The sequence below is a fragment of the Typopeltis vanoorti genome, chromosome 8 (assembly GCF_054136105.1).
Source record: "Typopeltis vanoorti isolate ZY-2024b chromosome 8, IOZ_Tvanoo_1.0, whole genome shotgun sequence".
Taxonomy (NCBI): Eukaryota; Metazoa; Arthropoda; class Arachnida; order Uropygi; family Thelyphonidae; genus Typopeltis; species Typopeltis vanoorti.
The window spans coordinates 21,041,732-21,053,605 of NC_143556.1; the positions used below are offsets into that span (position 1 = coordinate 21,041,732).

Below are 11,874 nucleotides of genomic sequence, written 5' to 3' on the forward strand. Positions count from 1 at the left end.
AGACTTGAACACAATATCACAGATATGTTTATCAGGACCCTATCCAATCAAACAACCAATATATACACATATCAGCCACTGAATTAGAAACTTCAGAGAAATCAGTCGTTTTCGTATAGGAATGGGACTGTCATTACCAAACTTCTTCAAATCCCTGCACATATTTCGGTGAGATATGGATCAGCAAAAGTTTTCGTTAAATGCTGCAGTCTACTGCTGCACACAGGGCCTTGTTTTTCCTTACAAGCCTTCTCGGACGACGGCGATCTTGTTTCTGACAGACTGTCTTAGAACCACAGTTATGCCTCTTAGACAAGCAATGTAATTTATTTTTCCACTGATTAACCACCCAGGATATTTCACCTTTTGAGAAACCAGTCGGCTCTGCTGTTTACAAAATCACGGTCGCAGCCAGAAGGGCGCCCAGAATAAGCCCTTTATCAAACTCGGAAAGATCTTTTGTTTTTCCCATTGTGATCAACAGTGTTGATTATTACTGATTAGCAGGATTCATAAACAGTAACCTGGGGTACGTGGTCACGAAAGTGAAAAATTATATTGTATACACTGCATAAGTGACCCTTACATACATTTGCACAAATGTTCCTAATACAGTGATCAGGGATATATATCATGTATATAGCAGCCTCACATATGACTGGTCCGAAGTCCAATGAGATAACGGTACCGTGTGTGAACAACTAGTTGAAAAGAAAAAGTATTTTGTTGATATGTTTCTTGAAAACTTGAGGGTTGTAATAATTGGGAGAACACTATGGAGAAGATTGTTGCAAAGAGCAAAGGTGTAGGATATAAAGGAAGAGTCGAATCTTTATTTGGCTTGATGAGTTTGGAGCTGACCTATATATGGGTGTTGACCAGCAGCTGATCGTGCTCGTTCACGATTAGAGAAAAGTCGATGAATTGCAGTTGTTAGTTCGTAGCTAGTTAGTAGAGAATCTATAGAAAATATGTAATGCAGAATAAAGCATCCTACGAAGAACTGCTGGGGTTAGTGACAGAGATAATCCGTTAAGTGAATCGTCTACATCTAAAAATAAGCTTTCTGAGGAAAGACTTATATACGACACCCAAATATGGGATTAGAGATTAGAAATAAGAGCATTCTAATGTTAGGCGGATTTGGTTTTCATAAATTGTCGAAAGTTGAGTGGAACAGAATTACTGTTTGGAACAAAACGTTTTCTCAGGTTGTTGAAGGCTGAATAGGTTATGAACCTGATATGCTTATCCAGGATAAGCCAAATGCGAAAGTCAACCCAATGAAAAGAAAACTGATATCCTATTTACTAAAATAAAGTGCCAGAACGCTTCAGTTCGGCGATGCAAAATTATATATATCAAGTGGATATTAAATGCACCATTCTTTCAAAGCCGTATGTAGAAACTATGAAAGTTTCGTAAAAAACGTTCACTAGAGAGAAATACACTTGCCAGCATTCACGAGTTGCTCTAGCGCGGACCACATAGAAGACATTAGCACTTGTCCAAGCGTTCATATATTCGCCTTTTATAAGTCCATTTTTATAATGTTTCACTGGCCTGACAGCTGTTTCAAACTGTTTGGATCTCCTGAGTGACCAAGAAACTGTAAGTGAGCAAAACTCTCATTTAATACTAAGGAACTTGCAGTGTCAGAGAGGTGTATTTTTCGGAAGCGAACTCTCGGTCGGTGTGTACACTGCTCCCAGCTTGCTCACATTCTATAACAATGTTACCTTTAAACTAGGCAAGGGAAACAGATACACCATTATTATTATTATTATTATTATTATTATTATTATTATTATTATTACGAGAAACTCCAAGGAGTCAGTAGACTCATCGAGAGGGCCCTAACATCATGTCAAGAACAACTATTCGCCATTCACACACACTCCCCTACAACTCATTCAGAGTCATGGCACCCACGAAAGACTAGCAGCATATTCCACTATTTCACCACTCTCCAAGTAAAAAACCGAGCTCTAACACCCTTGCGAACCACACTCTTGCCCAGCTTCCATGTATGGCCCCTAGTCCACCCACCACCAGTCCTATTCTCAAAAATTTCTTCTGAATTAATCTTATAGAAACCCTTCAGAAATATAAATGTCTCAATCATATCACCCCTTTTCTGCCTATCAACCAATTTCTGCAACCCACAAATCTTGAAACTGTTCCCATAAGGTTCATTCCATAGACCTGATATCATGTCGATCACTCCTCTCTGGATCCTCTCCACTTCCTTCCCATCAAGAAGAAAGCCTGGCGCCCAAATCTCGACACAGTATTCTAGATAGGGGTCTTATCAAGGCTCAAGGCTCGATACATTGGGAAAATAACCTGCTTGTCTCTGCTTGTTAAAGTATTTTTCAGCAACCAACTGATTTGATGAGCTCATTTAGCCACTTTTGGAATGTGCCTCCTAAACCTCAACTCCCTCTCCACCAACACTCCCAAATACCTGGCCTCGTCAATCTGCTGAAGTACAATTCCACCAATGTGGTATACTGCTACTAAAATTTTCACCCCAAAATGCGCAACCTTACACTTTGCCACATTAAATTGACATTCATTTTCCTTAGCCCAGTCTTCCACACTATCCAAATCATCTTGCAAAATTTTGACATCCTGTGCACTCACTATTGTTCTACCCAACTTTGCATCATCAGCAAACAAATGAACACTTCCTCTCAGATCCTTTCCTATATCATTGATGAACAAATTGAAAAGCAGTCGTCCAAGAACAGAGTCCTGTGGCACACCACTAGTCATAAGCCGTCTTTTAGACTCTACTCCTGAATAAACCATTCTCTGATACATCAACCACCCTCCTATCCATCTCACCAACCCTATATCCATCCCCATATGCTGCAGTTTACTGATTAGAATTCCATGTGGTATCCTGTCAAAGGCCGTGGCAAGGTCCAGTAGTATCACTGTAAACCCATTACCCATATCCACTTCAGCCGTCACTGTGTTATAAAACGTGAGCAAGTTACTGAGGCATGATCTGCCCTTCACAAAACCATGTTATCCCCCATAGTGTCCCATTTTCCTTTATCCAATCCCGTATTTTTCACTTGACTATTTTCTCCAAGATCTTGACAACGATTCCTGATATGCTTATTGGTTCGAAATTTGCAACCGCAGTCTTGGAACCTCCTTTATGCAGTGAAACTATTTTCCCCTCTTTCCACCCCCTCGGAACTAACCCAGACCCGTGACTCAAATTAAACAAAATGGTCAAGGGCACTGATAATTCTTTAGCCGCTTCACGTACGACACGAGCTGGTATACCATCCAATTCCACAAATGTATTGACATTGAGGTTTTGTAATACACTACTCACCTCCACTTCATTGACCACAATTCCCGTATAAGCTATTGGTTCATTAATTCCTGCAATGTCACCACTTGGATGATATACTCTTGCAAAGTGCTTGCTCAGTAATTCAACTATATTAACTGATTCAGTTACCTCCCTACCATTGGCATTCTTTAAAATCATTCTGCCATATACATTTTTCTTTTACTTGCAACATATCGAAAAAACTGTTTGGGATTCTCTTTAGCCTGCATGGCTGATGTTTTTTTATAATCCACTTTTGCTTTTCTTACCATACTCCTTACCCTTCTGGCCTGCGATTTATACTGTTCATCTGCCTGCTGGTCACCTTTCTTCTTAAGTTCCCTCCATAGTTATTTTGCTAAAGCTTTTGACAGAATGCAGCATGGAAGTCTTGCATAAATTGGACAATATGGGTTTGCGTTATAACATATTAATGTGGATATGAGCATGGTTGACTGACAAATATCAAAATATACTATACTGGGGATGTGAGTTTGCAAGCTTTTAAGTAACCACTGGTGCACCACAAGGATCAGTTCTTAGTCCATTGTTATTCAAACTGTACATTGATGACATTTGGAAGGATTTGACAAGTGACATACAGCTATTTGCTGATGATGCAAAGATAAGTAGGGTAATCAGGAATGCATCTGATATGCAGTACTTGCAGAATGATTTATAGGAATATGAATGCTTGTTCAATGTCAATAAATGTAAAGTCATGCACTTTGGCATGATTAGATATCCAATGTCGCATTGTATTGGTGGGAGTATGCTGGTAGAGACTAATCAGGCTAAGGGTCTTGGAGTGTTAGTAGATAAGAAGCTAAAGTTCAGGGCCATCTAGCAAAGAGTGCAAATACAACTTAGAAGATAATTGTAATTCTGAAAGGAAATTGGACATGCAAAGATAAAGAAGTTATTTTGCATCTTTACAAGGCCTTGAAAAGACCTCACTTGGACTATTTTGCACAGGCCTGGTCTCCTGGTTTCCGTTTTGATTTTGATATAGTTGAGTGAGTGCAAAGGAGTGTATTAAAAATGATGTTATGATCTTGGAATACTGATCATGAAGACAGAGTGATTAGACTGAAGAGTAGCAAACAGAGAAAAAAGTGATGATATGATAGAGACTTACAAACTTCTGAAAGGATCATAGAGGATTTCAGTTGATTCAATTCAGAGGATTTCAATTTTTCCTTTTCTGGAGGGGTGGGGAAAAGACTAGAGGGCATCATTGGAATCTGAGAATGGATGCCGCTAGGATGGGTTGAGATCTAAATTTTACTTTCATAGAATGGTGCTTGATTAGAATGGATTGCTATTGGATGTTGTGTGTACATGCAGTTTGAATATATTCAAGAACAAGTATGATAGCTGTGAGTGTAGTATATGGCCTCCCTCGATGAGTTGCTGATTGCCTGGTGATCTCTCTAAATAATAATAAGCATTCAAAACATGAGTCACGTAGCATGTGTTTGCTTACTCCTTCAACTGTACATGTGCTATGTGGCACAGTTACTTTTTGTAATTGAAAGAGAGAGGTAACACGACTCATTTATTTTTAGAAAAAAAAGCACAATTAATTGTAATTATTTCGCAAAACTTAGATATAGGTAATATATTTTGAATAATTGATATTATTATTATTATTTGACATCTCCAGGGAGTCCAAAGACTCATCGAAGGAGAGTGTGCCAATAGCATCAATAGCATTGACCCCTTCCAACTACTAACCGCGCTCAAAGTTACTTAACTGAGCCATTAGTAGCAGAGGCTCTATCAATCGACCAACCTTTGCCGGCAATATTTATTGCCAGCAAAAAATATTTGGGCGATATTACAAAGTTTCTTAAGTTTGAAGGAACAGATAATCAAATTTAAATTGGCTGGCTGCAGTGCTTCATCGGATTGTGGTACCAGTCTCCACTCATACTGTTTTTTCCCCCTTCCTCACCATAATTTATCCTCATAGCAGGAACTTTATATTCCTCATTCAACTGCTCGTCACTCTTCACTTTATACTTCTTCCTCAACTTTTTTTTTTTTTTTTTAAATCGGTTGTTCCTTCTTGGTTTTGCAAGGCGCTCATTTTACTCTAAATTTCTTCGTTTCATTCTTGGTATGCAATTTTTCATTTTACACAGAATACTAAAGTTAGTTAAGGCTACCTTGAACTACTTTAGAAGATATAATTCTGTATTTCATTTTAATTATTTTACCATAAAACAGAAAACTTTCTCTGATAAATTAATTTATATTTTAGAATGTAAGATTGTTTGGTTGGTACTTTTTAGGTGAAAATGCGTGCACTGATGCTTTTCGACTACTGCCACCTGTCGGAGAAATTATTTCGCATTATTTTAACCTATTCCAAAATACTTCCCTTTTGGAACAATAAGATGACTGCTGAAAGTTTAGCAAAGGTGAAACTTCAGTAAAGGAGTGTAAAAGTTGGATACAGCTAGACACTTGAAGGTATGTGTCTCCAGTTGTGATGAGCAAAATGGGAAATGCTGGTGCTCAAAAGGAAGAACTGCTTGCTTTAGAAAGTATATATGACACCGATGTTTTAACAATTGATCGCGAGATACAACCACCAGCTGGGCGATGCGTAATTCAGCCAAGTCTTCCTAATTTTTTTCGTGTAGTATATCGAGTGCCTTCGAAGTATGATGATAAGCAGAAGGTAAGTGCTTCTAAATCTGAAGAAATCGTTGTGGAATATTTGCCTCCTATCACACTGTACTTTGAACTGCCAGATACTTATCCTTCCGAAACGGGACCTGCCTATTTGCTATCTTGCAAATGGTTGACTGTTAACCAGCTATCCTTACTTTGTGATAAGTTGGATGCATTATGGGAAGAAAATGGTAAGGATGTGGTGTTGTTTTCATGGATACAATTTTTGCAGCAGGAAGCGTTATTATTTTTGGATATTGGTGATAGTTTGGATGTAAGCCAAGTTATTAGTTATGAGAACAGAAAGAAGGTTTTAACTCCAAAAAAAACCCATTCTGATTCCAAGGTGATTAAAGACTCAACAGATAAATTGCAAGAACAGAATGCAAGCGTTACAGTTCCTAAACCTGACAGCATAATTGAAGGTAGGACTTTAGGTGATGATAAATTTGATACAGACAGTTTCAATTCTGAAGCTCAAAATACAGTGAAACCAATGGTTAATAGAGGCTCTGATGTGCTTGACCGTAGAGCAATATCAGATTTATGTGTGGAATCTACTTTGTTGCCTTTCATAATTGAATACAATCAACTACGCAAACAGGAAGTATTCAATTCTCAGTGGTTTGATTGTAAAATATGCTTTGCTGAAAAACAAGGCACAAATTTTGTAATATTTCATAGTTGCAATCACATGTATTGTAAAGATTGCATGCGTTCATACTTTTCTATTCGTATAGGTGATGGGAATGCAAATTCTTTAACTTGTCCAGCAGAAAAGTGCACTTCTCAGGCTCTTCCTTCTCAGGTGAAAGAGGTGGTTGGTGAAGAGTTGTTTGCTGATTATGATAAAAAATTACTAGCCATAACTTTGGACAGCATGACTGATATTATGTATTGTCCTCGTGTTCATTGCCAGTCACCGGTTCTTGCAGAACCAGATAGCACCATGGCTATGTGTCCGTGTTGCAAATTTGCCTTTTGTGTATTTTGCAAGATGTCTTATCATGGCATTTCTCCATGTCGTTTGAAAAAGGAAGAAAGGAGACAGCTTCGTAATGAATATCTGAAATCTGATAGTGCAACTAAGCTGGCCATGGAACAGCGTTATGGAAAGCGTAATCTACAGATGCTAATGGATGATCTTCTAACTGAAGATTGGCTGGATTCAAACAGCAAAAACTGTCCTCGCTGTAGTGCATCCATTGAGAAGATTGATGGCTGCAATAAGATGACATGTTGGCGTTGTAATACCTTCTTCTGTTGGCTGTGTATGGCAAGGCTAAAACCGCCCAATCCTTATAGTCACTATAGTGATCCAAAGTCTCAGTGTTTTAACCAGTTGTTCCAAGGTATGGTGGAATTTGAAGATGATGATGATGATGATAATGAGATACAATTTGGAGAATTTTTGTAATACATTATAAAACGTTTTTAAATTAAAAATTTGTCTTGATTTTCAATTGATATGAAAGTAAATTTTTGATAATTTCATTCTCCTTTCTCTCTCTCGTCCCTTGAGCCCAATTATAAAATATTACCCCCCCCCCCCCCCACACACACACACATCTTTCTGAACTCTCAGAAGATTGGTAACTTTTATTTACATTTGGCTGTACCAAATAGTGTATGGTTAAACAAAAAATGCTATTTAATTTTTTTTCTTTTTTTTTAAAATTAAAATGTGTAATTACTGATCTTTGCTTAAAAGTGTAAAAGAACACTTTTCTTCTATGGATGAAAACAAAGGTAAATGAAGTTGGGCATATGAATATTGTTCATCCTGTGTAGAGAGAGAGGAAGAAGTGAGAAAGGTAAAAAATTTAGTTATAGGGCCTCATTGTCATTTTCTTTCAAAATAAGAAGCTGGCTTTAAATAAAAACTATCAGTGAAATCTAAAGGAATCATTTCATCCAGATGAAGATGATCAAACTCAAAGTGTTCAGATCACTGCCAGTGGACAATGAAACAACTACCAACTGCTTTCATGAAATAACTTCTAGAAAAAAGTCATTTCTGTAGTGGATAATTTTTTTTTTTTTTAAACCTCATTTAGATAGTCCACAATATTTTGTATTATGAGGGAACATAATGTAGAGATGCGTGGAATTAGAATAATGTTTTTGGTCTCCTATTTTGCCAATAAAAAAATAAAATAAAAATGGAATTCAGAAGGGGTGAATTTCTTCTCAAGTTAATGTGGATATGTAGAAATGTGATTGTATGGAAGCCAGTAATTTATGTATGGTCTTTATAATATCTTTAAGTAGTGTAAATAAAAATTTAACTGTATTGTAGTAGCAGAAAACTGTTATTAGCTCACTATAGTGGTTGGTTTCTGTTTTCTTAATATGATACATAAGTTGCCTTTAAATAATAAAGTATATATATATATATACACACACACAGTGTTAAATATACACTGCAACTGAACTTATTTTAATTATGCCATAATTTGAAATCTTATTGATTTAAAATTCACCTTGCTTTCTAAGCATGTGTGTGTGTATCTTATTTATTAGTAGAGCACCCTGTAGGCATGTAATTAACATCAGGATTACATTAATTTTAAATGTCATCTGTGGTGTGTAAGTTGGGCATGGTTGGTTGTATTTGTGAAGTGTTAAGATATTAACATGATTTAAGAAATTGAATTACTAGCCAAGTATAATGTCAGGTATACCAAGTACGCTGTAGAAGATTACTGTGAAGTGATTTGGCCATTTTAATGTCATGCATGAAGACAGTTAAATAAATGGATGTTTGGTTTGAGTTCATGATAATTTATTCCTTCTTCTTAAAGGTGTAAAATTCTGTAATCATGAATGATGTCATATAGATATTGGAAACATTTTTTTCTTTTCCCACTAGGGCTAGTACTCTTTAATTTGTACATTAATGGTATAGCAGATAAGGGGAAGATATATTGTTGTTTGCTGACGATGCAAAACTGGAAGGACAGTTGATAAAGTTGATGTAGATATCCTGCAGGATACTTTAAGTAAACTGGCAATGTAGACATAGGATAATATATAGTTATATAATACTTTGTATCATCTTGATGGTACTGGATTACAAGATATTGATGAGGCTAGGGATTGGGGAGTAGTGGTAGATAAAGGTTTGAAATTTAGAGGGCATATTGCAAAAGTTGGTCAAATACTTAAAAGGATTATTCGGATGTTGAAGAACACATTGACAAATAGGGATATTATTATCTTTCTTTATAAGGCTGTGATTTACTGCATTTTAAAAGTGTAGATTTGGTCACCTGTGTTTCTTGGAGTTCAGTGGAGAGGAGTTGAGAATGACCAAGCTGGTGAAAGGTATGTGGAATCTCTGAAGATAGATTGAAGGTGTGTGGGCTGCAGAGTTTAATTGGCAGGCAGAGGAGAGGGAACATAATAGAAACTTATAAAGCGAATTCTTTAAAATTCATAAAAATTTTTCAATAGATGAATAGTGGGAAAACAGGGGAATCATCCCTAGAAATCATGCAGAAGTGTGGGTGCCCTGACGGTAAATAAGTTTAAGGAGAGGTAAGATGAAGTATTATGTGAATAATCGTTAGTGTGGATCTCCTGTGATGAGTCTTTTGACTTCATAGAGATACTTTTTTTTTTTTTTTAATATAAAATGCTCAAACCGGTGTCTGTGTCTCACACACCAAAGGTTGTAAACCTGCAGTACATCAGTATTGTGGAGAGGCTAAGGACTTTTTCTATTATTATATAGGCTGGAAATCCTGCTATAGACAGTAAACATGGAGCTTATTCAAGCCTTCAATAAGCAGGACTGTGGTCTCACATCAGATGATGAAACTAATTTCCTACCTAAAGACAACTAGAAACCCACAGTAAGATTCGAACCTACTGCCTGTTGGTATGTTATGCTCACAACAAAAGTTTGAAAGGGTGCAGTTTCAGGATGGCTGTATGTATCAAACAAAAGAACTCCATAAAAAAACTTGCTGGCCAAGTATTGCTTATTTATTCTTCATTTGACAGGCTATAGGTTTGAAACTCAACGTAAGATTGGGATATGTATTCTACCACAAATTGATGGCTTGAACGAGTTCCATCTTTGGTCTCTAGAGCAATTTTTAGATTATCCATGAAAGACCTGTGGTCTTTCATGGGTGAGATTTGCATAATCTGTAGCAGGCAAGAATAGAATTCTGTTCACTCTGACCTTCCTTATAGTACAGTGCTTGGAAGGTACCAAGCATAAGTCTGGCTGGTGCCACTTTTTTATTTTTTATTTTATAATAATAATCTGCCACACTTTAATGCTTATTACTTATTATTATTATTTTTTATTTATTAATTAATGAAACCAAGTTACTTTGTGGTTAGGCCAATAAACCTACTGTGTTAAGGGAAGGTAATATATTCTGAACATGGAAATTTACTTATTTAAGTCTGAATCTGGCTGCAGCTATGCATAGATAATTAAGCATGAAGTTTTCTATATATATGTTCAGAATATATTACCTTCCCTTAACACAGTAGGTTTATTGGCCTAACCACAAAGTAACTTGGTGCATATATATATATATATATATATATATATATGCAGCTGCAAATGCCATTGTCAACTGGTACTGTTGAATCAATCAACAGACTACTGTTTATAATCTGACGTTATATAGATCGTATCCTCTATAGCCAGGTTGAACATGATAAAAAGGTCTCCTACATGTTAACATTTCTGAACATTAGCCCATAGTCTCAACTAGAAATAAGTTGCTTACATAGATTAAGGCCTAGTTGTTTTGATGTTAAGTTTAAAAGGGGAGTACAAAGAAAACAAGTTTGTAATTGTCATATTTAAGTTCTGTGCACATAAAACCATTAATGTTAAGTTTCCTTCCAAATTATTCTGTATATAAGCTGAGTACTAAAACAAATTTAGACATTTCATAATTTTTTTCAACTAAATAAGTAATAAAATGTGCTTCACCTGCTCCAGTTCAAATTAGAGCATTTTCTAGCTTTCCCTCCCAGAGAAAGTCAGTTTTTTCATCCTGCTTACAGGAAAATTAGCCAGATAACAGACACAATTAAAGGATAAACATGTAGTATCCCAGCTTGGCTGACCAAGTGGTTAATATTTCTGCTCTTCAACCAACAGTCACCAGTGTTAAAAATTAACCCACCCACAGAACTAATGTACTGTATATTTATAACTTTTTATGACTAAAAATCATGAGTCACATAAATTAGCAAATTAGATAGTTGATTATACAGTGTAGAGGTGTCCTTCTGAGGGTACTTGGACTTCATGGAGGTGTTACAATGACTTTGTAAATTTTTTGTTGCTAAAGAAGTAATAATGCTGCTTGGAAAAAGTCAATGGACACCATACTGTAAAGAACAAACAGCCGTGGCTCCCACCTTAATAAGATGTAAAATTTCCTTTCACTGGGATAACAGCAACAATCCTATGGGAAGTACTTTCTGCAAGTGTATGAATAGTGATCAATGGGAATTTTGGATCATTCTTACTATAACTAAATATACACACATAATCACAGTAATAAGATTTTAATACCTAAAATATTTCGTCCTAAATATCATAGGACATCTTCAGTACAGTTAATTCAAACGATACTAGTAATCGCATACAGTTAGGATGCATGCTTAAAGAATATATCATCCAGGCGGTGACATTGCAGAAATGAATGAACCAGTAGATTATACGGGAATTGTGGTGAATGAAGTGGAGGTGAGTATATTGCATAACCTCAATGTCAATACATCTGTGGGACCTTGGATGGTATACCAGCTCGTGTCATACGAGAAGCAGCTAAAGAATTGTCAGTACCCTTGACATG

At 36.3% G+C, this 11,874-nt stretch overlaps 1 protein-coding gene across 1 annotated transcript; it reads left to right on the plus strand.

Moving 5' to 3' along the window:
• The first annotated feature begins 5,738 nt into the window (after positions 1 to 5,738).
• On the plus strand, positions 5,739 to 8,810 carry LOC150103808 (E3 ubiquitin-protein ligase RNF14-like). Its single transcript, XM_090396551.1, has one exon. It carries the CDS (start codon positions 5,853 to 5,855, stop codon positions 7,452 to 7,454), a length of 1,602 nt encoding a protein of 533 aa, XP_090252677.1. The 5' UTR covers positions 5,739 to 5,852; the 3' UTR covers positions 7,455 to 8,810.
• The last annotated feature ends 3,064 nt before the right edge of the window (positions 8,811 to 11,874 follow it).

Coding starts and splice junctions, on each gene's coding strand:
- LOC150103808 (XM_090396551.1), top strand. CDS start 5,853: ATGAGCAAAATGGGAAATGCTGGTGCTCAAAAGGAAGAACTGCTTGCT.